Source organism: Eublepharis macularius, chromosome 7, assembly GCF_028583425.1.
Source record: "Eublepharis macularius isolate TG4126 chromosome 7, MPM_Emac_v1.0, whole genome shotgun sequence".
Classification (NCBI taxonomy): domain Eukaryota; kingdom Metazoa; phylum Chordata; class Lepidosauria; order Squamata; family Eublepharidae; genus Eublepharis; species Eublepharis macularius.
Window position 1 is genome coordinate 410,012 of NC_072796.1, and position 27,865 is coordinate 437,876.

General features: G+C 47.0%; 1 protein-coding gene across 1 annotated transcript in view; it reads right to left on the minus strand.

Moving 5' to 3' along the window:
- Positions 1–27,612, minus strand: part of CRIP2 (cysteine rich protein 2) — a 65,478-nt gene extending 37,866 nt beyond the window's left edge. The window contains exon 1 of the mRNA XM_054984284.1: positions 27,499–27,612. Within this exon, the coding sequence (XP_054840259.1) occupies positions 27,499–27,541 (43 nt within the window). The 5' untranslated portion in view covers positions 27,542–27,612. The remainder of the gene's footprint in view (positions 1–27,498) is intronic.
- Between the last annotated feature and the right edge of the window lie 253 nt (positions 27,613–27,865).

Below are 27,865 nucleotides of genomic sequence, written 5' to 3' on the forward strand. Positions count from 1 at the left end.
ATCAGCTCTCATGAAGCTAAGCAGGATCAGCCCCGGTTTGTAATTGGATAGGAGGTCACCAAGGAAGTTGAGAGTTGCTATGCCGAAGCAGGCAATGGCAAACCACCTATGAAAGTGGCTTGCCTTGAAAACTCTACAGGGACATAAGTCAGCTGTGACTTGATGGCACTTTCCACCACCAAAAGAGAAAATATTTCATAAGTTTTTTTTCATTACTCCCCCATTACTGTCAGAAAACCTGAAAGAAAGTCCTCAAGAAAAAAAGATGTTTTTATAAACATTTCCAGCCCTCACATCTCTATGTACTGGTCCTGGTGTCACAGAAAAGCTTTGTTCTTTGGTGTTCTGGTGCCATCTCGTCATAAAGGGGACGGGTGCCAGTGATGGGACCAGTGCCAAGAATGACAGCTATCCTATGAATACAACTCCCCGTGTCGATTCCTGTGTCACACATGCAGTATGTTTCAGAAAGATGTAACTGGTTTGTCTCAGAATGATAAAGATGTCTCTGTCAGGGTCACTACAGATAAGACCCTTAGCAACCTGCTAGACTAGTGACGCAAATGTGTTTTCTTAATTAGAATGGAATTTTTTCCTCTAACTCCTTTGTTTTACTTGTACCTTTCTACTGTGGCAAACTAGAACCAATTAACTTAGAGCAAGTATTTTCTACAGCATAAAGGTTACAGCCCAGGCCTTTGTTCAGCAGAACCTGCCTGCCATTTGGGGCTCGTAAGCTTCTCCAGCATGTGCTGAATAAACAAATCAATATGTAAGGCTGATTTTATTTTATTATTTTCCATGACGGTCACTTAGAATCACTAAGATCTGGGCGACAATCCCAGGACTGGAGGCACGAGCACAGTGGAAGTGGGGAATAGTTTCCCCTGGAAAGCACCACTTATTGTTTACAATATTGCTATAAAGTTATTTAGTAATGAATTGTATTGGACATGAAATCCGAATGTATGTTGAATCATTGTATTGCCTAGAGAACATGGATATTGTATGCTTATTTATATTCTATGCGTGGTTGTTTATTTATGAGAAGCACTTTGCACTTTGTGAGTTATTGGAGGGGGGGGGGAGATCAAAAGAAAGTCGAACAGAAACTGCACCAAAGTCTCAGAGGAAAACGCTGAAAGTTTCATTGAGAACTGATATCTCCTTAACCAGTAGCCACAGGAGGAAGGCAGCATCTACCTAGAATCACATCTAGCTGTGCAGATACTATTGATATTGTAATTCCAGTAAGGTGTTTCGATTTATTGCCAGATTGGCCAGGTGTCCTGGAGGATTTTTGCCTTCCTCTGGGCACAGAGCAGGGGTCACTGGAGGAGGTGAGGGGGGATAGCTATGAATTTCCTGCATTATATAGGGGGCTGGACCCCTGGGGCCCCTTGTTCCTGTTACTGGATTCCACAATGCTCTAGGGCACTGATGGTGAACCTTTTTGAGCCCGAGTGCCCAAACTGCAACACAAAACAAACTTATTTATTTCGAAGTGCCAACATGGCAATTAAACCTGAATACTGAGGTTTTAGTTTAGAAAAAACAACTCATACAGTTGTCCGAACTAATTAACATCTCTCCCTTTCTCTCTCACTCACTCATGAGCCACGAACGAAAATAAAGCAAGTTAAATGAAAGCTGTTTGCCTTTCTTTACACTAGCAGCGTCTTGCAAGCACTCTCTCACACTCACTTGAGAGTCACGAATGGAAGTAAAGCAAGTTAAATGAAAGCTGCTTGCCCTCCTTTAGAAAGCCAGGCCCAGCAGCCCGGCTGCTACTTCCGCTTCCTGCTGCTAAAGAGACTGGCAACAGGGAGGCAGCACTGAGGAAAAGGAATCACGTGGGCAGGGCCAAAACCCACGTGATCGCTTTTCAACGCTAGGGGAACTCTGTTGCAGCACGTTCCCCCTCCAAATGAGCCCTGGACTTAGTGATCTGGCGACATGGCTCACGTGCCCACAAAGAGGGCTCCGCGTGCCAGCTGTGGCACGCGTGCCATAGGTTCGCCATTGCTGCTCTAGGGGATTTTATGATTCCAAGTATGTGCTCAGTTGAGGCTGTGGTGGGAGCATGGAACCTGAACACCTCTGCAGCCATACTCCACTGTAACAGCTTCACGGATCTGAGCAGGGCCATCTGCAGGTGCCAATCCACAAAAGGGCAAAATCAACAACTGCCCATACACGCACTTTCTCCACTGTAACTTCCACCTTATGGAACGGCCGGCCTGATGAGGTCAGGATGGCTCCCACTGTCCTGATTTTCCACAAACTGCTAAACTTAATTATTCAATAAAGTTTTTCTACAAAGTTAATAGAGTTATACTGTCCAGAATGTTTTAGAAAGCTACTTGGGTAAAGGCTTAGGGACTGTGATCTATACTAGACATGGGCACGAGCCGAAAAAACCCCAAACTACCTGATTTGTGGTTTGTTGCTATTCCACAAACCAGGAACCAGGAACTTTCACGAACTTTTACCAGTTCAAGAATCCGTTTGTGGTTCGTCGTTCATGGAAATCAAACACCTGGTGCCGGCTTCAGAAGCCTGTGCAGGGTGTGTGAAACTGACAGCCGCCTTCTCCTGTTGCCCCGATTCCACACAGTGGAATCTTCTCTCCTGAGAAGCAGATACATTTCAGCACCCAGACTGCACGCTCTCAGTCAAGGCCACACAGAAATGAAAGCGCAAATCTCTTGGAGATAAGGAAGAGCCTGCCAGCTCCTTTGGCAATTAATATTAGCAGTTTGGACACCATCAGGAGCCTTCTCATATAATGCATAAGATACTGTATTATAATATGAAATGCTGTGTCCATGTCTAACGCATACCCCCTCCCGCATATCAGAGATTTATTGAGCGTGGTGGCGCAAGGAATTTTTTTTTCTAAACTGGATTTAAAAGATGAGTACTTCCGAGTGAGAATAAGGGAGGGGGGCGAATGGAAAACTGCTTTCAACACCCCGCTGGGGCAATCTGAATATCTCATCATGCCTTTTGGATTACAAGGGGTCCCGGGGTTTTTGATGAATTTAATTAATGAAGTCTTGCATGAATACCTGTACAAAGGTGTGGTTGTTTACCTTGATGATGTGTTGATTTATTCACGATTATGATTCGCATGTAAAACTGGTCAGAAAGGTGCTGACCACTTTAAGAGACCATAAAAGCTGTTTACTTTGGAACCGGTTCTACAGCATCCAGATGCAAACCGTAAATTTATTGTACAGGTGGACGTGAGTGACATCACAATTGGGGGGGGTACTCCTGAAAATTGATGAGGAGGGAAAATTGCACCCCTGCACATACGTGTCTAAAAAGTTTTCTGAAATTGAACGCCATTGGAGTGTATGAGAGAAGGAGGCTTCCGCTGTAGAACTGGCACTCGCTACTTGGAGGCACTGGTTAGAAGGGGCCAAGGGGCCATCTGAGGTGTGGACTGATCATAAGAACTTAGAAGCTTCATGCACCCCCCGCAAGTTAGGTGCCAAACAGTTGCGGTGGGTGGAATTCTTTTCCAACTTCAACTTCACACTGAAGCACCTCCCCGGCAAATGTAACTTCCTGGCAGATGCGCTCTTGCACATGCCCCAACATGAAAGCCAAAGGGAGGAGGTGATTGATACGATGTTCTCACCAGCCCAACTGGGAGGGGCGGTGACTACCCGCAGCCAAGCTGCGCAAAAAAGCCTGGCGCCCAGCCTCCCTGAGTAGGGGGAGAAAGTAAAAGTGGAGGTGGAAAAGGATGGGGGAAATGTACCAAAAACCCATCTAAAAAAGGGGACGATGGTAACTGGTACAAATCCGGTAAGTTATACATCCCAGCCAGCCTGAGAGAGGAAGTGCTGAAACAATGTCACGATTGCATCTTGTACAGAGACAGTTTTGATGGCCAACCATGAGAAAAGACATTTCTCAATATGTATCTTCTTGTCGAGTATGTGTAATGGCAAAATCCAGAAGGGGAAAAACCCCTGGGCTGTTGTAACACTAGAAACTCCTTCTAGACCATGGGCTGTGGTCTCGATGGACTTCATAACTGATCTTCCCCCTTCAAAGGGACACACTGTCGTTCTAGTGGTGGTTGATTTGTACTTCCATCCCCACAGCAAAGAAACTGGCCACCTTTTTCATGCAGCACGTGGTGAGGCTCCATTCATTTCCTGAAAAGATCATCTCAGACAGGGGAACAGTTCGTTGCCAACTTCTGGCGGGAGCTAATGAAAGTAGCAGGAATTGAACAAGGACTTAGCTCCGTCCAGCATCCAGAGACTGATGGGCAAACAGAAAGGACTAATCAAGTATTGGAACGGTTCCTAAGATAATTGGCTTGATTTCTTGGCATTTGCAGAATATGCTTGTAACAACTCCATACACAGTTCCACAGGGGCCTCCCCATTTAAAGCAGCACAAAGCTACGAAGGAACAGCAATGCCTTTTGCTCAAACCCCAAAATCTCAGCAACCAGGAGATCTAGGGGAATGGTGGACTAATTTGACAACCCAATGGGAAGTCATACAAAAGACTTTGAACAAGGCTAAAGAGGACTATAAAAAGTTTGCTGACAGAAAACGTTCTGTCCAATGGGAACTACAAGCAGGAGACTTTGTGTATATCTCCACAAAAAACCTAAGGGGGGAGCAACCTAGTAAAAAACTCGGATGGAAATTTTTAGGACCATTTAAAGAAATTGATCAATGAAGTAACTGTAGAGGTGGATCTACCAAAGACCTTAAGACAAATACACCCAGTATTCCACCTCAGCCTCTTGAAAAAAGCTCCCCCACCTGCCAAGTGGCACCTGGAACAGAGAGCTCCTCGTCCCATCCTAATAGATGGGCAAGTGCACCATGAGAGAGAACATACCTTGGACTCTAAAATGAAACAAAATGTACTACCTTGTGAGCTGGAAGTATTTTGCTGAATCCCACAGAGAATGAGTGGAAACCTCATATAAGAATATCCCCAGACTCATCTCCATAAACTATCCTGGTAAGCCTGGACCCCTGGGAGGGGGAGGACATTCTTGAGAGGGGCAGTATGTCATGTATGCCCTGCATCCATGCCATTGTTGTGTTGTATGACATCACTGTATTCTGACTTTCATACTGAGAATGATGTAGACAATTGTACCATTGTGGTCCGCTACATTTTACACTGCATTTTATATTATAATACTGCATTTTATGCATTATAAGAGAAGACTCCTGAGGGTGTCCGAACTGCTAATATTAACTGCCAAAGGAGCTGGCAGGCTCTTCCTTATCTCCAAGAGATACGCGCTTTCATTTCTGTGTGGCCTCGGCTGAGAGCGTGCAGCTGAGTGCTGAAATGTATCTGTTGCATAAGAGAGAAGATTCCTCTGTGTACCTTATCTCAGACTAAACTGGTTTCTGTTCCCTTGTGACTTTTTAGGCTTTCACACCTAAATGCAAAGGAGGGGCGGGAAAACGTCTCTCTATATCAGTAGTCCTATTGTTCGACTAGTTACTTCTGTCGACTTCTACCTATGAGTGAACACCTGAACTGTATGGATCTCTAAACAAAGTTCTTCACCCAAGGCACCTGCCTGCTTGCTGTGAGGGGCTTGGGGGTCTAACTGCCGGGGATTGACACCCTGGGACTGACAGAAGCAGGAAAAGTCTGTCAGTTTCAAAACACCCCGTGCAGGCTTCATCTGATCGGGAGAAGCTGGCGTGGGGCATGTGAAACCGACAGCCCTGTTCTCCGGTCCCCCGAGTGGCAGGAGAATGGGGCTGTCAGCATCACTCACCCCACACCGGCTTCAGCCCATCAGCTGAACCCAGCACGGGGTGAGTGAAACTGACAGCTCTGTTCTCCTACCAACCAGGGCGTAAGGAGAACAGGGGCTGTCAGTTTGACAGACCTTGCGCTGGCTTCAGCAACGGCTGACAGCTTCACTCACCCCGCATGGGCTTCAGCCCATGGGCTGAAGCCAGCAAGGGGTCTGCCAAACTGACAGCCCCCGTTCTCCTGCCGCCCAGGGCAGCTGGAAAGGGGGAGAGTTTGAAGGGAAGAAGGTTCCCTGCACTGCTTGCAAGCAGTGTGGGGAATCTTCTTCCTTTCAAACTCTCCCCTTGTCCCGTTTGCAGACTCACACTGGCACAGTAGGCAAGAGACAACTCCCAAGTTGTCTGAGCAGGGCAAAACACAGTTCCAAAGCTCAGTCACCAACTGGGCAACATTCACAGCTTCAAGTCCAAAGGGGTATTCCCGAAACACATCCACATGAACAGGCCAAGGTCAGAGACAAGAGAATCACTTCCAAACACAGCATCAAGGTCAGTAGTAAGCGGACACGTTCCTTCCACACAGCCACTCTCTTTTCGGTCCTCACAGTGCTCAGCTGCTTGTGCTGCATCCTGCACCTGCCTGCTATCTCAGTCCTGCTCCTGCAAGCACTCATCATCACTAATGCTGCTGGGCCGGTGCTGTGCTGCTAGCCTGGCACTGCGCCTTCTGGCTTGGAGGGCTCTCCTAGCCCTCCTCTGACGGCACTCTCGAGGCTCTGGTGATGAGGGGGAAGAGCTGGCCTGCACCTGGCTCTCTGCTGCTGACCCAGGGCTGGGAAGCAGAGGGGCCGATGTGCTGGGCCCTGGCTGTGGGTCTATGTCTGAGCCTTCACAGACTGCCTCCTCCTGCAGTGCCTCTGCCACTGGCTGTGGATCTGGGTCAGGTTCGCCAGCTGCCTCTCCCTCAGAAGAGTCCTCTGAGTCTCTCTGCTCTGCTGGACCAGGTTGGTCCATGACATCCCTCCTTTCCTCCAGCCAGCTGGAAAGGGGCAGAGTTTGAAGGGAAAAAGGTTCTCCACACCATTTGCAAATGGCGCAGGGAGCATTCTTCCCTTCAAAGTCTCCCCCCCCCCTTCCTCCAGTTAGCTGGAAAAGGGCAGAGTTTAAAGGGAAGAAGTTTCCCCGCGCTGTTTGCAAGTGGCACAGGGAAACTTCTTCCCTTCAAACTCCACTTCCATCCTCCAGCCAGCTGGAAAGGGGGAAGAGAGCCAGTTGGAAAGGGGGAGCTGACAGCTCCTGTTCTCCTGCTTCCCTGGGTAGGAGAATGGGAGCTGTCAGTTTCACTCACCCCGCGCCTGCTTCAGCCCATGGCCCAGTGTGGGTTGTGTGAAACTGACAGGCCTGTTCTGGGGCTGTCAACTTCACTCACCCTGTACCGGCTTCAGCCCATCAGCTGAACCCAGCATGGGTTGTGTGAAACTGACGGCCCTGTTCCCTTCCGCCCAGGTGGCAGGAGAACGGGGCTGTCAGCTTCACTCACCCCATGCCCAATTGGCTGAGGCAAGTGCGGGGTCTGTCAAACTGACAGCTCCCCTTCTCCTGCCACTCAGGGGACAGGAGAACAGGGCTGTCAGTTTCACTCACCCAGCACTGGGTTCAGCCCATTGGCTGAACCCAGTACGGGGTCTGTCAAACTGATAGGTCTAGTTCTCCTACCACTCGGGAGACAGGAGAACAGGGCTATCAGCTTCACTCACCCCGCACAGGCTTCAGTCCATTGGCTGAACCCAGCGCGGGGTGAATGAAACTGACAGCCCTGTTCTCCTGCCGCCCAGAGCAGAAGGAGAACATGGGCTGTCAGTTTGACAGACCCCGTGCTGGCTTCAGCAAGGGCTGACAGCTTTAGTCACCCTGCACGGGCTTTAGCCCATGGGCTGAAGCCGGCGCGGGGTCTAACTGACAGGGGGGGGAGTTTAAAGGGAAGAAGGGAAGAAGGTTCCTTGTGCCGCTTGCAAGTGGCGCGGGAACCTGCTTGCCTTCAAACTCTTCACCCCCTTTCCTCCCTCCAGCTGGAAAGGGCAGAATTTGAAGGGAAGAAGGTTCCCCGTGCTGTTTGCAAGAGGCGCAGGGAGCGTTCTTCCCTTCAAACTCTCCCCTCTTCCTCTAGCCAGCTGGAAAGGGGGAGAGAGCCAGATGGAAAGGGGGAGCTGTCAGTTTCACTCACCCTGCGCCTGCTTCAGCCCATCAGCTGAACCCAGCGCAGGTTATGTGAAACTGATAGCCCCATTCTCCTGCCGCCTGAACGGGGCCAGACAGTCTGGCTTTACAAACCGCTGACGACCCCCCATGAACCGGGTCAAAAAAGTCGTGGAGTTCGTGGAAAACGTGATCCCACGAACTGCGTTTTTACGAACCACGAATCGGCCTGGTTCGTGCGTCTTTTTCCTTCATATTGTGATTCGTGCCCACCTCTAGTCTATATTACTGTGCTGCCTGTTGTTGTAAGTTGGACCCTGCTATGTCATTTTCTGCACCATTTAACATGTTATGTTAATACTTAGGTTTCACTTCAGTCCTATTTTCAGATTTCTAGTTGATTGCAAATTTCTACAATTCCTGTCTTATTGCATATTGGATGTCCAGCCTGTAGATTCTACTGACTTGCTCTGTATAATTCACCTTGAATCCCCAGAAAAAGGCAGACTATCTATAACATAAATAAATACTGCTTGACTTAGAAAGCCAGCTGGCTGTGGTGGCTTGGAATCAGTTTGCCAAACTCCAGCTGGTGCAACAGCTGCATCCATTCCTGCTTCAATCAGATCAAGCCACAGCGATGCATGCCTTAGTTACATCTTGCCTGGATATTACAATGCACTCTACTTGGGGTTACCCTTGAAGCCAGTTCAGAAACTGCAAACTAGTGAAGAATACTACGTAACCCCAATATTACAGCAACTACATTGGCTATCAATCTACTCCTGATCCAATCCAATCCAAGGTGCTGATTCTATCCTTTAAAATCTTACATGGCTTGAGACCAGGTTATCTGAAGACCAACTTCTCCCATACTTCCCTGCCCAGGAGTTAAGACGACAGAGGGAGGCCCTCCTGACGGTTGCATCAGCTGAGGAAGCTTGGCTGGTGGGTACACAGTGTGAGCCCACTCTGACTTGAAGTGGTGCTTGACTGGTTCTACATATCCCAAAGGGTTTAGAAGAAGGAGCTGAGAGAGAAATGTTTTAAATAAAATAAATAATAAAAGCCAAGTCTGGGGGAATTAGAACGGTGTGCTCTGAAGGATATAAACATGAAAACGATAACTAGGTGAGTAACTTTTAAGGCCTTAGCTTAGAAGGATCTGTAAAATGCAGGTGCCAACATGTCCTCATCATAAAGATCAACAAGAAGAACGTTGGTGTTCATATTCATAGGGGTACACGAAGATCTAATTCACAGGCCTTCCAGAGCTGATACAATGTGAGTTTAGCAAATCCAGACTGCAGCTGGGTAGGGCATGTGGAGAAGCACACAACTGACCCATCATTTTCAGTATAATCACTCAATACTGCTCATGGAGCAATGTCATTCCTGTAAGCACTTGAGAAAAATGTTTTAAATTTTTCTTAATGCTTGCAATAATTATATTCTTTAGAACTTCTCAATCACATTTTACACTTTTGAGGGAACAAGAGTCAGCCCACGAAATGACCTGAGGACCTCACTGTTAAACCTCCCAGAAACAAAAACTGGTTGAAGCAGTAGCTTGAGTTTAAAGCAACGAAGATTTGGATTTGGGCTCAGGTGCATTTTAACAGATGTTACAGCACAAAACTAAAACTAGTCCAAAGGCTGCCCTGCCAGATGAGAGCCTCTAACAGCCTCTAAGTTGCCACCGTCATGACCAGGAGAGGGTCCGGTGGGATCCACCCTCTCCCTGCCACTACACGGCAAGACCCTGCACTGTTCCCTTCCGTCAGCAGCACCGAATGTGCGCTTGGTGCACAGCAAGCCGCAACAGAGAAGGGTTCACAACAAAGCTGCCGCCAGCTCGATTACTTCTATAGTTCAGGGACTCCTTGACACTTTTGCAGACTGCTGGATCAGGTAACGGGGTTTTAATATTTCAGGCTGTTTTCAAGCTAGAGCCTGCATTCCTAGGTCTTCCAACCTGAGCTGCCAGGAAACATATTAGTGCTGACTGAGCATAAAATTCAGGACACAAGACGAAGTTCGATCATGTTAATTCTTTCTGAGCTACAGAAAAATAATGGCAAGTCTGGGCCGCAGGATGCCATCTTCCACTGGACTGGTTCACAGGCACTGTAGAAGAAACAGTGCAGCTAAGTCTCTCAGTCTATCTCCCTCCCAACAGAACTTGAGTCCCAGAAACTCCCATGCCGTTTTGCTGGTTGTTGTTCCAACACGAGATTCTGGTTGCTGTTATAACCCTTGCCTTGCACTGAAAGTCTTTCCTTTGCCTCTCCTCTCAACACAACTCCGTGTCTATTTAATTTGTCACAGAAAGTATAGCTTCACAAGAAGGAATGAGACAGACTCAAGGCTGTGTTTCTGGGAATAACTCCACCTGTCTGTGGGGAATATTCACAAAGATGGCCCACCCACCTCCCATCTTAAACAAAGGAAGTTTGCATCCTCTTCAAATGAACACAAAGTATTGAGCCGTCAGCTACTGATGGGAACTGAGGCATTTTTCCCATTGAAAAAGGAAGCAGCGGTCATGCAGCCGTGTCCTGGAAACTGACGGGAGAATGCCACACAATGTAGAGATTCCCACAAATTATAGCACAGAGAAAGCAGGAGAAATTGCAATGGCCAATAGATTTAGGGTGGGAAAAGGAAGTATTTCATCACAAAGCATTAATTTATTTAAAAATGTATACTCTGCCTTCTACACTCGAGGCAGTTTACAGCTTATAGAATTCACTGTTGCAAGGCAGACAACAGCAACCAGTTTAATCAATCAATCAATCAATCGATCGATCGATCGATCGATCGATCTATAATCCGCTCTCCTCATGAACGGGCTCAGGGTGGATCACAACAAACAAACAAAAACACACTGATAAAACAGTATAATGATAAAAGCCAGATTTAAGGCATAAAAACAAACTCTGGACCATGTTCCTAATATCCCAGGGCGGGATTCACTTCACCCTTCCCTGTCAACCATAAGGGAAAGAGAGGGGTGGAGGCGTGAGTCCATATGCGATCTGCCACCATTCCTACATGGGGCAGATTACGCATATAGCCCCCCACTAAAAGGAGACAGGCAGGGAGGCCAATCGGTGGATCTGAATACTGGCCTCAACCAAATGCCTGGTGGAACATCTCTGTCTTGCAGGCCCGCCGAAAGGACACAATTGCTTTAAAAGCAATTGGGTAAATTCATGCCCAACTATATACATGAAGAATATGCCAATCGCTGTGATAGCTAAATGGAAACAGATATGGGGTCCAGGGTTCAATAGCAGAGCATCCATTTTGCATGCAGAACGTCCCAGATTCAGTCTCCAGAATCTCCAGCTCAAAGAAACAAGTAGTAAGTGAAAGACCCTTCAGGGCCTGAGACCTAGGAGACCCAGTGCCAGTCAATGCAGAAAATACTGACCCAAGGTCTGACTCAGCATAAATGTAAAATGTTGGGAACCAATAGAGCAAAATTTGAGGTGGGGGCCTGGAAGCATGATTGGGTTGGCAACTGTTAGAAAAGAGTTGCTGGACAAGATGGACCTCTGGTCAAACTGGGAAAGCTGTTTATTTTTAAGATAGTTTTTCAATATGGCAGAAGACCAGTAATAAGGAGTGTGATTTAAATGAAGAAGCTAAGAGCCAAACTCGATATAACAGCAGCCACAGGTCCATCCTGTGGCAGATGATGCCATTTTAGGAGCAGCTGTAGTTCTTTGAAAATCGCAACACGGCCCCAATCTGGATCGGGAACATGGCGCAGTGGCCCCAGGAGCTATTATTCACCCCGGGGCATTTTCAGGTGCCAGAGCAGCAATGGGGGGGGGCACTGTTTCAGCACCTGAAAAGACACAGGAGGTGGTGAAGAAAGAATGACTGGTCCAGATTACAGATTTTTTTTTAAAAAAAATACAACTGTTTCTAAAATGGCATTAGCACCCATGGGGTGGACCTCTGGCCACAGTCACGTCTAAGCCACCAACCACAGAAGAAGATGTTTGCTTCACAGAATGTTTTACAGTGTTTCTGATGTCTACCAATCATTGGTGGACTGCAGAAATCTGTAAGCAACAGATTTCACCTTACTTGGAAAGGATCCCAGTGATACCAAATTGGGTGGAGTGGCAAATACCCAAGAAGATAAGAGTTAAAATTCAACAAGACCTGAATACTCTGAAGAAGTGGGCGGCTGTGAACAGGATGCAATTCAACACAGGTAAGTGCACAGCATTACATCTGGGCCATAAAAATGTGAAGCACAAACACAGGATGAGGGGGTACACTTCTGGGTAGTAGTGTATGTGAAAGAGATCTTGGGGTAAGAGTGGACTGTAAACTAAATATGACCAGTCTGTGTGATGCGGTGGCAAAAAAGGCAAACTCAGTCTTGGGTTGTATCAAAAGGGCCATTGCATCGAAATCGCAGGAGGGCATAGCCCCTCTCTATACTGCCTTGGTCAGGCCACACCTGGAGTGTTGTGTGCAGTTCTGGAGGCCTCACTTCAAAAAGGATGTGGACAAAATCGAGAGGGTGCAGAGGAGAGCAACAAGAATGATCAGGGGTCTGGAGACTGAGCCCTATGAGGAAAGGCTGAGGGCCTTGGGAATGTTTTGTTTGGAGAAGAGGAGGTTGAGGGGGGACATGATTGCTCTCTTTAAATATTTGAAAGGTTGTCATTTGGAGGAGGACAAGGAGCTGTTCCAGTTGGAAGCAGAGGGTAGGACGCGAAGCAACAGGCTTAAATTACATACTCAAAGATGAAATCAGCTGCCTAGGGAGGTGGTGAGCTCCCCTTCACTGACAGTTTTCAAGAAGAGGCTGGATGAATATTGGTCAGGGATGCTTTAGGCTCAGCCTGCATTGGGCAAGGGGTTGGACTAGAAGGTCTGTATGGCCCCTTCCAGCTCTGGGATTCTGTGATCCATTAGCCCTTCATCAAAGACACTCTCTCTTTTCTAGATGGTTCCCACTGCTGAAGGAATTTATTTTGAATGTATGCTCAAGTGCAGCTTATGGCATTCAGTAATCTCTTGTAATGAAAAAACAAATATAATAATATTTAATGTTATACAGACAGCAACAGTTCTACTTCCCACACATAAAACCATCAGAAGAATTAAGGACAGTTTTGCAAGTTGCCTGGAAGGGGGCCATCGAGAGCGCTTCCTAACCTCCTCTGGCAAGCCAGTCCATAGGGCTGCTGCCATAACAAAAACAGGCACAGTTCATTTAACTGTTCATTTCTCAGAAAGAACTGATTTAGTCACATTAGCTGCTCACTGAGATCAGTGGACAATGGAAACCAGAGGAGTGAAGCAAAAGTCAGACAGCAAGTGTCCAGAGGAAAGGAAATTCTGTAAGTGTCCTGGATATAATCTCAGGAAATTCTGTAAGCATGTTGAATAAATTTAGCATCTAGCAGCCAGTTCAGGAAGCAGCAGTGACATAATGTCCCCACACCCAGGCCAGCCACCAGCACAGAAGCCCAGAGTTTTCCCCAGAGGGGAAACTAAGCTAATCACCAAACAGAGAAACGCTATACAGTGCAACTGTTCACAAATACGGAGTTTTCTTCTTTTTCTAAGAACCTAACTGTAGCTAGGATGGAAAGACTCCTGCTTTAACAATTTATACCACACCCAGTTGTCCCAACTCATGCTGTGTCTTACTCAGCATTGCTCCACCATTCCAACATCTCTCTGCTTCCTCTCCAAGAGATGTGGGTAGGTCTGTAGCACGAAAGGAATCCAGCAGGCGGTTCAGTGAACCAATGCTTTGGTCAGGAGTGTTGCTTCCTTCTTCAGGAGCACCTCTCTTCTGAACCACACAATTCTTGCCTCAAGTACAGCTTGCTGTGTGGAGACGAGAGGCGCTAAATCTAAGAGGTGGGGGAAGGAAGGAGAAGACATTTTTTGCAACTGCCAAATGTCATCTGTGCTTTCATTTTAAAAGCTGGAAAAATCACAGTTGGAGAACTCAGAGTGTAATTCTGAGAATGCTTCCCCATCAAATGAACCTGAGAATGATTCTCAGTAGACCTGTTCAGGATGGCTCTCTAAAGCACAATTCTGGGAACAAGAAAGAAGCTAGCACATCCGAAGCCATACAGCACAAAGGCGGCTGCTTTCACGCACAAGTGCTCCCGACTTTTTACTGAGCCCCAAAGCAAGTTCTTGTTGCATCAAGCAACACCCACTGTATTATCCCTTCTGTTTCCAACTTGGTCACAACATGAATAGCAGCAATACAACAGCAAAATCTGCAGGACAGCAAAATCAACAGAGCCTTCCTGGGACCGAGGAATAACTTCTTCAGGCTTGAATCACAGAGTACATCATGAAAACAGGAGCTGGGTTCTTAACTTTAAGTTTTATTTATTCATGCACTTCATTTACACTCTTTCTCCCTCCCCAGTGGAGACCCAAAACAGCGAACATTGTTGTTTTCTCCTCTGCTTTATATGCACAACACCCTCTGAGGTAGGTTAGGCTGTGTGTGTAACTGGCCCAAGGTCACCCAGCTGAGTGGAGATTTGTACTGGGGTCTCCCAGATCCTAGTAGGGGTGTGCACAAAAAAAAATTGGGAGAGGGGTAGATGTGAAGAGGGAATATCAAACCAGAGAAAAAAATCGATATTCCCTGAATACCAAATTGATTCTCTAGTTCAGTTCAGTAAATACAGCAGAAATTTGGTGAAATTCAGCCATTGTTTCCTATGGGAAAATCAACCCAGGGGCTATCTGGTGGGCGGGGGTGTGTGTGTCATTTTTCAACCAAATGCCACCAAATTTGCAGGGAACCTACTCCTGACTGTCCTCTAAGGACACCCCCGTTTCATGAAGATTGGACCCCGGGGTCCAATTCTACGCCCCGCTGAACAAGGTTGCCCCCAGCCACTCCATTGTTTCCTATGGGGAAAAAGTCAAAGCTTGGTTCCCACTGCAGAAAACACCGGCTGGCCAAGGCCCCCTCCCAAATGCAAGCTGAACTTATCCCAGAGAAAGCCCAACAGAACCAAACTGAAGCAAGGGGACGCCTCGTGCTTGTGGCCGAGTAGCGCTTGGTTCTGTCCTGTGATGTCCCCCCCCCCACTAGTGAACCCAGTGCCTGGCTGCTGAGAATGACACTGGTCCTATTGGGCTTAGTCGCAGTAGTGCCCTTTGTTCCAGTTTGGTTTGGGTGGAACGGGTGTGGTTCTATGGTGTGACCCCCTTGCTTCGTTTTGGTTCTGGGTCGCTTCAGTTTGCATCCGAGTGTGTGGCTTGGCCATGGCAGCCTTGCCCCAGTGTGTTTACCTGATTAATTTGGTTTAAAAAAATCCAGAATACCAAATCTGATTCAGTATTTTGATTTGAAATACCGGATTCCAATGAATCAATCAAAATTCAGTATTTTAGACTGAATTCCAAACCAAATCGCCCTTCCTTAGATCCTAGTCCAAAAGTCTAACCACTACACCACAGTGGCTTATACACACGGTCTGTATTTAGCCAGGGCTCTCGACCTTCAGAATGCAGCTGGAACCAACGTTTCTTGCCTGCCAGATACGTTTTGGAATCTCCTCCAGCTAAATCTGCGTGCCCCTACAAGGAAAGCTGCACATATCTACCAGCTTCCTCACAGTGGATTGCAAATACAAGCCATTTTTAATTAGATCCGAACGGTTCTAAGATATTTCAGGAATACAATTTAGGATTGGCTTTGTCAGGGATGATGTTTATTGCTGCCCTGTTGGTAAAAAGATATTTTTAAAAAGGACTATTCTCCTCCTCCTTCTTCTCACTGTTCCCCTCCTTTTTTTAATCGAACACACAGCGTGCCTGCCGACTTCCCCAACAACGACGACACGTTATTCTTATGCTTGTGGATTCCACCAATTATCTCCCCCAACCGAAGGCGCAAACAGGCTGTGCTGCATTGTAGGAGAAAAGAGAAGTTAATGCAGGCTGCAGGATTCTATCCCCAAATCTTTGCACATTCTGTCAGTCCAGAAGTCAGAGGAACACGGCACACGGTGGACCAAGCGGACATGATTGGACACGGACACATGATGATGGACTTGTATCTGTTCCCTAACATGTACTGTAGAACGGTTTCTTCATGCTGCACATGGCTTTGCAGCATGATTAACTTATGGGGGAGGGGGGAAATTAATGATTCTGTTAATCCTATCTCTGCAAGACAACAGGCAGGCAGGCACCATGCCAGCCATAACAGCAGAAGTACTTCCCTGGAGGGGCTGGGGCCGAGGAAAGAAATCACCAGTGACAACTGCAATCCGTCGGTAAGGGATTGATCTGAATGGTGAGGTTAAGAAGACAACGCGCGCGCAATCCATTAACTTTGTGTATGTGAACACTTGGCATAGGCAAGGCCCAGTCTCCAGCTTTCACTCATGATTAACATCTTAAGTTGAAGTTTAACGTGGTGACCAACAGTGCTGTAAAGGTTGAAATAAATAAAGGAGAAGAGAAGACACACCGTATCTCTGTAATTCACAGTTAGCACCAGGAGGAAAGCAGTGCCGCCCGTGTCTCCCTCTGCAAAAAAGAATATTATTTTGTACTATCCCCCTGCCCAACCCTGACCTCTCTGCTTAAATGCACACCTGATATGCTGGAAGAAGGGTCGGAGCCCCCTCCCCAGGTAGGAAGCTGAATTTGGTGAACTATTTCGCTCACCAAACCAAAAGCTCCCTTTGCGCTGGTCCAGCTGGCCCACTCGTTGACCATGGTGGTCAGCGAACCCATTTCTGTGAGCGTTTCTAACTCACAGAATGGAAAGAGGTGTGGGGTGTGCGTGCACACGTGTGCGCGCCTGTCCATGTGCAGCTGGAGATTCAGCAGGGGAGTTGGGGGCCGCGCTCTCTGCACAACAGCCAAGGATCATGTTATGCAAATGAGGGTGAAATCTGGAAACAAATACCTGATTTTTAAAATGAAGAGAGCCACAGTGAGGGCTGAGGCATTCTGAACTAAGCAGGACATTCTGCTGCTCTCTTTCTTGGGGTTATTCCAATTTCCAGTTACGACTGTAGAAGTACTGCAAAGGTAAGGAGAAGGAGCATCGGCAGGAGCTGCATATCTGCCTAAAAGATGGTGGTCTTTTTGGTCTCTTTCTGATTAACCCTGAATCAAATGCAAGTGATGCTCCTCCTGCTGCTGAGACAGGCACTGCCTGGTCTTCTAAGATGATTTTTTCACAATGACTACCGATTTGGTTAGCTGCAGTGAATGAGCAAGAGGCAAAGAGGACTTGAGTCTGTGTTTAGTTCAACTCCTTCTCTTTCTTTCAACATGATCTACGGTCCTCATGGGAGGCCATTGTTAACGCGTCCTTGGGCACTGGGGTTTTTCCTGGGCCATTAAAGGAAGCCGTGGTGAGACCTCTCTTGAAGAAACCATCACTGGACCCTACCGTCCTGGTCAATTACAGCCCAGTTTTGAACCTCCCATTTCTGGAAAAGGTGGCTGAGCAGCTGGCAGTGGAACAGCTACAGGGTTTCCCGAAGGATGTCTCAACCCACAGATCCCGTTCAATCTGGGTTCTGGCCAGGACATGGGACGGAGACGCTGCTGGTCGCCCTCACGGATGACCTTCGCAGACATCTGGATCGAGGCGGTTCGGCACTGCTAATATTATTGGATTTGTCAGCAGCGTTTGACACAGTCGATTACGAACTTCTGACTCACCGGTGGGGATACAAGGGGCTGCCTTAAATGGCATGTCTCTTTTCTCCACGGTCGGGGACAGAGGGTGGCACTTGGGGACAAATTGTCACCCTGTCACCCATTGGTGTGCAGGGACCCGCAGGGTGGCATACTCTCCCCTTTATCGTTTAACATCTGCATGTGCCCACTTGCCCAGTTGGTGTGAAGTTTCGGGCAGACTTTACTATCTTTCTGCTGGGCCTGTAAGACAGAGTTGTTCCGCCAGGCTCATGGCTGAGGTTGGGCCTCCACTGGCCGGAGGATGCAACATCTGCCCCCCTCCCTGTGAAAGCTGCCCACCCCTGTTTGTTTTTCAGCTGCTGTTACTGTGCTGCTATATCTAGTTGTACTGCTATATTGTTCGTTAATAGTTGTATTGCTGCTGCCAGGCAAAGAGTGCTGCTATTTTTATATGATGTTTTAATGTTTTATATTGTAAAAACAGTAAGAGGTAAAGTAAAGCAACCATCAATTTTCTTTTTTTCTTTTTTCTTTTTTTATAAAATACTTGCAACCATTAATTTTCTTAAATTAGTACAGAAGTCTTGGGTTGACTGAAAGTGCCATTAAGTCGCAGCTGTGGATTTTCAAGGCAGGAGATGAACAGAGATGGCCTGCCATCTTCTTTGGTAGTCTCTCATCCAGGCACCAACCAACGTTGATCATGCTTAGCTTTCAAGATATGACAAGGCCAGTCTGGGCTATCCAGGTGAGGGCCCAGAAATATAGCCCAATGTTTTTGTTTCCCTGGCAAACCCATCTGGAATATGGCAATATTTCTCTTTTAATCCAAACACTTGCCAGCAAGGACCTGATATGATCAACATATACCATAATTCTGGCAAGGGGTATCCAAAGCTGAGGAGGGAAATTTTTCTTTTTCTAGATTCATTGTTTCAGAAAATTATTAACAATGATTGAATGCCATTGGCAGTGCTGCATTAGTCAAGTTCCTGAGTTTCTTAAATTTTTCAGATTATCCCTATGAATTTTCTGAGACAGTACAGGCATGTTTTATTATGTATTAGCTGAGTGGGGAGAAAACCACAAATGCATATACTAATCCAATTAACCAAGTTATGAATTCCCGTAATTGGCTGAGCAGGTCAAATCAAAACAAAAGCTAAAATTCTTATTTCATACTGTGGAGAGGAAGCAAAACCAGAACTGTGATTACTTATTGTTTCACATTCAGCACACACACAGAGAGCAACGTTTTATTTCTTTTCTTGAGCTGGAAGTGTTTTGATAAGATACCTGTGAATGCAACTAGAAGTTTTTCTGCTTAATTAAAAAAGAAAAAGAGGAATTATTCTCTCTTTCAAAATGTTTTACCTATGGAGTAAAATGGAGTGAAGTGTTTTAGTTATGGCACAACACAATTTGTGAAGAATTTTGGTGTGCAATCAGTTGTCCTTGCCCACAGATTCCTAGGTAAAGCCGTTAACAAATGAGAATGTGGTTCTGAACCAGATTTGCCTAGGGCTGCCAGTTCCAAGTTGGGTAATTCCTGGAGATCTAGGGGTGAAACCTGGAGAAACCTGGAGAAAGTGGGGTTTGGGGAGGGAAAGGACCTTGGCATGGCATAATTCATAGAGTCCATCCCCCAAAGTAGCTGTTTTCTCCAGGTGAACTGGCCTCTGTGGCCTGGAGACCAGTTGTAATTCCAGGAGATCTCCAGCCACTACCTGGAGGCTGGCAACCCTGGATTTGCCCCAGTCTGATATGGAACTTATACAAGTAATACTAGGGGGAGTGGGATGGGGGTGTTGCAGTGGCCTCCGTGGAAGAAATAGATGGGTGGCCTTTGTATAGGTTAAAATTAAACATCACCAGTTTTCAGTGCCTTTGTTTTTTCTCATTAAATTTAGACAAAGCACATGCTCCAAAACAGAACGAGACAGAAAAAATAACAGAATGCACTGTCCCTAAGAAAACCAATAAAATATTTGGGAATATCTGTAACGGGGCAAAATGATAATTTATATAACGATAACTATCAAAAAGTTTGGACAAGTTTTATCAAACATTTACTAAGATGTGAAAGATTGAAAATGTTGTGGTTAGGAAGAATTTCTGCTGTCAAAATGAATATATTACCAAAGTTAAACTTTCTGTTCCAAATGTTACCAAACTTTATAGATGAAAATACCCTAAAAATGGCAGAAAATAATAAATAATTTTGCATGGAATAAGAAGGAATCAAGAATAAGATTTAAACTATTACGAAGTGGAAAAAAGAATAGGTTTAGCTGCGTCAAATATCAAACTGTATCGCTGTTTCTGATTATATATCTGAAAACTAAGAACAATTATTATTAGATATGAAGACAGATGGAAAGATATTTAAATAGAAGTGAAAATTAAGAACATACGCAAGTTTTATATAGATAGGTGATTTAATTGATGACAGTATTATTTAAATGATAGTTTATTCATTATATTTTATACGATTTAGATATGTTTAGGTTCTGTGTATGATCTAGATGACTACTGATGACTGTAGTAGTGGATGAGAAAAGAGGTATGATTTTGATGATTCTATGACTGTAGCTTATGTCTGGCGTGTTTGAGTTTATTAATTGAAATTTAAAAATTAAAATTAAAAAACAAAGCATATGCAATATATAGTAAACCCACAGTTAATATGTTATAATGCAAATAAGGCACTTTCATGTACAAATTTTGCCTTTCCAACTTGATTTTTCCCCTACCTGCCATGCAGCAAACACTGAGGGTTAAACTAGATAAGCAGGTGTTATGGTTGGGAAAGGGGTAAAGTGTCTTCCGGGAACAACCTCAGACCAAGATTTCCCTGGGGAGCCCTCTAGTGCCACCACTTGCCACCACTCAGGTACCTCCTGAGAACAGCTAGACTGGCCCACTGGGAAGCAGCTCCTCCAGCTCAGCCCTAGCAAAACAACCAAGCCACAGGGTGGAAACCCGGAAAAACGATCTTCAAGCAAACTCTGGGTAGCACCCAAATGGTCTGGCCCGTAGGGAAGAGACTCGAAAAAATATTCCAGAGAAATGGATTGTACCAAGGAAGCCAAAAGCGCCTTTACAGAAAGGTTTATTCTAGACAAAAAGGGGAAATGGTGGGGGTGGGGTGGGGGGTTTCAAAAGGGGCAGTGAAGAGGACCAAACACAAAACACAGGGAAGAGCATACAATCACACAGCACACTATCAAATAAAATAATGGTGGGCTAACTCAGCTAAGCACACTTTACCTAAGTGATAGAAGGTTCCTCAGAGCATACGCAGAGTTCCTTATAGTAGCAAGATAGTGGAGGAGTCCTTAACCCCTGGGCCACTGGGTCTCCAGATGTTCCAGAGTGGGGACAAAGAAAAGTCCAGAGCTCCCAGATATTTATGGGCAATGGAGTCTGGCCTAAGCCAGCCTCCTCGGTGAGACTGACTACAAATCTAACCAATCCCAAGCAAAGCTCCACCTCTGATGTCAGAGACTATTATCACCCATCAGAAAATTATCGCAGGATGGTCCCACCATTTTAATGGTTCTGCACCAACGTGACAAAAAGTGGACCTGGCCCAAACTGTTTGCCCTTTGTTTAAAAAGGATTAAGTTGGCCAGCTAGCCCTGATGTGGAATGGAGCATAGAGCGTTCTTCTCATGTACGCTCCAGGGGTCCAAGAATCCAGACGCTCTAGGTGGCCCTCGTGAGCCGTGTGGAATCTCAGGGTTCCGTCACAACAGGTTTTCAAAGAGTTGGGTCCAGGCTCCCCAGCTCCAACTCAGGTCCTCCGATGCCTTACAGCAACTGAGGGGAATGGCTTTTTAAAAATAATAGAGAGCCCAAAGGGCTTCAGAATGCCACCATGGGGTGGGGGGAGCGCTTGCAAGCCATTTCCCAGTGGTGTCAAAATAGCACCTGGGAGGGGGGGGGGAACACATCCTTGTTTTGACTGCTCTGCGTGCACAGAATACTCCCCGTGGAGCAGGAAAATCAGGACCCCCGCCCCGCCCCCGCTTGCTATTTTGGAAACTGGCTTGAGCAGAGAGACAGGAGCCCCTCCCGTCTGCATTAAAGCGGCCTACAGGGCCAGAGCTGGCCTCCTGTCTTGTCCCTTCTACACTGGGCTTAGTCACATTTTTTCCTGCAGTAAGACTTTGGGAATTCATAAATATGCCAAACAGTGCAATTTTATAAGCAATTACACAGGACACATTTTGTGTTGTTAAAGGAAACCTGGCTGGCTGAGGATTGTAAAAAATAAACTGAACAGAACTTATTAAAGATAAAAAATAAGTTGAGGCTTGAATATGCCAAACAGTGCAAGTATTCTGATTTTTTTCCTGGCCAAAACCCCCACAAAAAACAGTTGGTAGTGCCACGCAGAAACTGTTAACAAACTTAGGTGTTGTGCCTGCTGAAACGGAGAAGCAACTCGGCAAGCCTCTGCCCTCTCCGCAACTCTCTCTGTAATCCTACAAGGCGTGCACAGTTTCACTGCTCGCGTTTCATGACTGACATCTCTGCTATTAAGTCAGAAGCTTTCTGCCTTTTCCAAGAATATCACCTATCTTTTCTGGTCGGCACCCAGCATTATCTGCAAGTCACCAGGGCGCTGTTCTCCTCGACAGGAGCCACTCAGACGGTAAAATGGAAGACTATTTTATCCTTTCTGACAGATTACTGGCTACCCTGCCCCAAAGAGGCTGCATTTTTGCCAGGCACACAGTCTCAAGCATTGACAAGTATTGATCAAATAATACTTGATAGGAAGTTTACAAAATTATGCCTGGAATAGAAAAAGTGCACACGGTTGGCTATTTGCAATAATGCTAGAAAGCGGGGACAATTAAATAGACGGACAAGAGATTCAGGACAGCCAAAGGGAAGCACTTCTTCACTCAACATGTAATTGAATTGTGGAATTCACTGTTAGCGACCATGGTTGGAGTCCACTTACATAGACGGTTTTAAAGGAGATTGGACAGATTAATGGAGGTCCATTATCATTAGTGGCTATTAGCTAAGATGACTAGAGGGAACCTCCTTGTCCAAAGGCAGTATACCTCTGCACTCGCCGCCCTGTTAGTAGTCAAACCCGCTCTTACACTAATAGGGAAGCATATGAGTATGGAATATCATAAGCCTCTCTCCTCATGTGCTTTGAACACAGAAAAAATGTCTGGCAGGGCAGGAAATGGACAGCAGCTCTCGGCTAGGAGGTGGGAAAAAACTGGAATGTGAGCAATGAGGTAAGACCAGCTTTCAGCCCCACACAACCGGAGATGTGCAGATCTGTGTAACAAGAGGGTCTTCAGAGGCTCCTGAGTTAATCTTGTCACCCACCCTGCCGATCTTTCCTTATCCCTTTTCCCAATGTAGGCTATTCACAACCTGAAAAGCCTCTCCCATCCAGCCATCGGGAGTCATCATATCTTTTACACCTTTAGTTCCTCACAGGAAGGTTTAATCAAGCTTTCCCAATTTTATTGTCTCATCTCTGGAGACAGCTATCAAGTTATTGTTCTAAGGCAGAGACACACAGCCTCGGCCCAGGATACATTTCTGGTCTACAACTGGCCTGCACAGCTGCATGCTCGGTGTGTGTCCTGGGACCTCCCCCACTCACCCTCAGGCTCAAGTCTGAACCCCCCTCCTGCTCCCTGACAAGAAGTGCCGGTCACTCAAGGCTGCTACTCCAGTGGGCGTTCCCCTCCTCCTCTCCTAGACTCGGTCCTGAATCTCTGTCCCAAGACTGTGAGCAGCACGGAACAGAGGCTGGTGCACAGAATATCTGAAACAAAATGGAACAGTCAAGGGGTGAAATCAGGCAAGCTTGGAAATGATGCAGAGACGCAGTGCTCGGGGTTGTTGTGCTACCTTACTTTTCCGTTTGGCGCTTGGTCACTCTGCCTGCCTCTACATCTGTTCTGTTGTTTCCCCTGGCCAGCCACTGTGAACTGGCATCTCCCAAGAATTATCATGATACCCTGAGAGGCAAACAAAAATGTGAGAGGCAGGAAGTGCCTCTCATCACCCTCGGTCCATGGAAGAGCAACCTAAATGTCCAGCAGGAACAGCAACCTAGACAGCCAAGATGCCCCACGGACTGAAGCCCTGCCACTCTTTTCCATTGTATATAGCAAAGAATTACGCTTCTGACTCATGCCACATTCAAGAAAAGCATAATCAAGGCCTTTCATGGAAAGGGCTTCTTTTTTTAACTGCAAGTCCACCCAGCTTCTCCTCCTCCACCCATCTCGAGCCAGGAAAGGGAGGGCTGCACAGACACTGTCTATTCTGGGATGTTATCCATTTGCTTTGGAAAGATGTCATTCTCCTCTCATATATGGTCCTCACATTCTTCCAGGCAAGCCAAAAGTCTTGCCTGGTTTCCCAGAGATGAACAAAGTCTTATACACACTGTTGGAGAATTACTTCCCTGTCACATTTTTATTTAATTCTCAGGTTTTCATAATAATTCTTGGAGGATGCAGGGTCTCTACAATAGCTGCTCTGCAAGCTGTTCAATTCACCTTCAAAAAACAACAGGCTGACAGAGGCAGCAGCCCTTGAAAATTCAGTGGGAAACTCGCCTTTGACACAGTTTAAGAAAAATGTCGTTGTTTTGCTGAGTATTCAAGAATCAACTGCCTTTTCCAACAGGAATAAAGAATCTTAAACAGGAGCGTTTGGTAGCATTTGGAACTGACAGAACACTCTACAGATTTGTTTTTGCTGTTACGGATTCTCAAAATCAGTCACATCCCGCTTTGTATTTTAGTATAATACACCGAAACAGCTGCTACTGGAAACAAAGTTTCTGGTGGTCCAGCTTCTATTTTACTAACTAGTTTAAGATTTTGTTTAAGAGGTAACCTCATTCACAAATTCAGGAACACCTCAATGTCCCGTTGAGAGGGATATGCTTATTTTCTGTCGAGTCAGAAGCAATCTCAAAACCGTCATTCTTAATGCAGTCTGTTGCCCCATTCAAAACAGGAGCATTTTGATGGGATTATTTGGTGGCATCTGAGAGACCGAGGGAGCAATCCTAAACCAGTCTACTTGAAAGTAAGTTCCATTTTATTTAAGGAAAGTTTTCTTAGGACTGCAGTTTGAGTTGAGAAAATGCCATCCACAATGTCTTATTTGCATTTCTTATCATTCAGCAATTGGCAACGCTCAGGTCCAGAGCCAAGACGCAAGATGACCGATGCACTGCAGAGATCTTTCGCAGCTTCAGCTGGCGGCTGCATTTTACCACTGAATAAATTTTGTTTAAAAACCACTCAAATCTTTCAGAAAAGATACACAATTAAAAATCAAGTCTAAGACTGCACAAGGATCTTTCCTGAAAAATCGATGGGGATGTCCAATTTTAACTTTAACATTTGCTACAAGTGTTCATCCAGAGAAATCACCCTCAAAGTTCACATCTTGAGGGAAAAAAGGGCTATTCCTCATACTCTGCTCAAAAGACCAACATTTTCCTAAAGACTACACAAAGAAAGCAAAAACATTATTCATCTTAATCTTAAAAAAAGGAAGAGCTTTTTTTCATCCACAAGCAAACACCAATTTAAAGGAAACTGTAATTTCCTCCCTTTGTGTTGACTTGGCGGCTGTAGGAGAGACCTGTGCGAGAGACACTGACGGATGCAAGAAAGGAGGATTTAGGAAGACATCTTATTCTGATGTCATATGCTTCATCAACTCACATTCAATCCCAGGAAGAGAAGAGAAACAATGCGTGACAAATCCTCAATACAGAATTGATACCAGGCTGAGCATTTACCTACTTTATTTATAGCCCACTTTTCTTGCTAAGATTCAAGAGAGATTACATTGTTTTACACTGTGTAATCAAATAGTACTTGACATCCAGTAAACAATACAATGAGACTAGGATTACAAATATTAGCTGTATGAATTATTCTGGGTTTGTAATTTTGTATAAATAGAAAAAAAATTTAAAAGATGTACCTGGAAAGCCGGTTAAGACCGCAAGTTATTGAGAAATTAAAAAACTGTTCAATGGATTGACTGCTCTGGCTACATGAAACTCTTTCGGTCTCTGAAAAGTTTCCATCTTCCTAGGAAGTTCTCTATCCAGTCTATTTCAACAAGGCAATGCTACTTTAATTCCATGAAAAAATGATGTAGTGTGCAAAGACCTTGAACCTCTAAAGGCAACTAAATATATAATTCCCAGAATGAGTGGATGGAGAAAGATCTGGCAGGAAAGTAGCAATAAATGGACTTGGCTGGATTTCAAGGGCCTCCCTTGAAATAGAGGAGTAACATGTAAAATAACACCATTAAACCAAGAAACATGACTAGAAGCCAACATTTCAAAGATAATCAGCACCTTCTCAATTCAGAAAAAGTCAGAGGTAGTTCAAATCAACTGCAGCGTTAAGCACCACACACAACTAGGATGACAAATCCAATGACACTGCTACCCTTTATGTATCTCAGTTTCCTACAGATAAAACTACTGAGAGCATTTCTTACCCAGCTGCACTGTGCAGGGCAAGCGAACGCCGGCCAGAGAACCCCTCCGTATCACCTGGGGATGCGGAAAGGTCTCTCTCTGGTCTCTACGGGATTCCCATGTTCCTGTGCAGTGTACAGAACAGACAGAGTGCCTAGGGCACAGAAAGTCCCTTATCGTCTTTCTCTTGTCTGACATTCACACAAAGAAGATTTCTCAGCATGCCAAAAGAATACAAAGACTCTGAGGGGGGAAGAACATAACCCAGAGATAATTCCTTTTTCCTTGGGCGCCTGCTTCTTCCACACTTGCAATCGACTTCCAAAGAAAAGGATGGAAGCAACGGCTTACGGGTAACCAATAGCACACTGAACCACCACCCAAGAAGCAAAAATTAACAAGTGGGGAAAGGGGATCCTGGCTGCCATCTTGTAGGGGGAAATCAGATTTAAACCACTGTAAGATTGTTCAATAAATAAATAAAAATGAAATAAATGTAAGGTTCACGTCTCAAAATACCCAAGGATTCCACCCCCCCCCCCCCGCCGCCCTTTTTGTAGCAGGTGCACAAAAGAGTCCCTCCGCTGTTCACCACGGGGGCGACGGCTGCACAGCCCGACTGGCCCGCTTGGGCACGGAGGAGGAACAATGGAGACGGCACCAATTCTGCCAGAAGAGGCTGGAGGGGAGGTCTGGTAACCTAGCAACGAACTGATGGGGACAAGGAACGTGGGGGAGGAAGAAGAAGCGCTGGGCGGGGAGACCAAGGAGCGGGGGGGGGAGGCAGGCTGGCTGGCTTGCTGGCAAAATTCATGGGGAGAATTTTATTCTGGAAGAACTGAACTCCCGAAGGGAAAAAGGGAGCCCGGCGCGGCCAGGGAAGCGGCCACCCGCTCCCTTGGGCTATTCATCCAAGCCTCTCCGCGGGGCCAGGCTTCCCGCAGCGGTCGGTCCTCGGAGGCCGCCGGGCAGCAGGAGGGTTCCGCGGTGGCCTGTCCCTGGAGGCTCCCTCGGGACGGGGCGGCCAGCCTTGGCCCGAGCATCCCAAGGGGCGCGCCCAGGGAGCCGCGGGCGCGAGGGGCCTCCCGGGGCGCGCCCAGGAGGGGCAGGTGCGGAAGGGCCGGCTGGCGAGCGCGGGCGGCAGACCCGGCGGGGCTCGGCGGCTCAGCGCAAGGACGCCCCTCCGCGCCACGCGGCCCGAAGCCGCCTCGGCCGGGCAGGCGCGGCGGGAGGGCTCCGAGCGCCGGGACCGGCCAGCCGGAGCCGCCGAGCCGGCAGGGCTGGTGCGCCGCCCCAGGGCTGCCCGAGAGCCGAGCCCGGCCGTGGCCCGCCACTCACCGAAGTAGACGGTCTTGTCGCACTTGGGGCACCGGGATGCCATGGCGGGCGGCGGCGGCGGCGGCGAAGAACCGCTGGAGCTCCCTGGGCGCGCCCGCTCAACGCCCGCGCGTCCCGGCCCGGCCCAGCCCAGCCCAGCCGGCTCAGCCCTGCTCCGCCCCGGCCGCTCGCCCATTGGCTGCGCCGCGGAGGGCGGGCGCGTGTGCGGAGGGCTTCCCCGGGTCCCCAGCGCGGGGCGGCGTCCGCGGCCGGCCCCGCGAGCCTCCTGCCTGCTTCATCCGGCGGGCGAACCAGGCAGGAGGCGCCGGCGGCGTTTCTCCGGGGGGGGGGGGAGCGCGGAGGGCAGCCCTGCGCGCCGCGGCGCCCT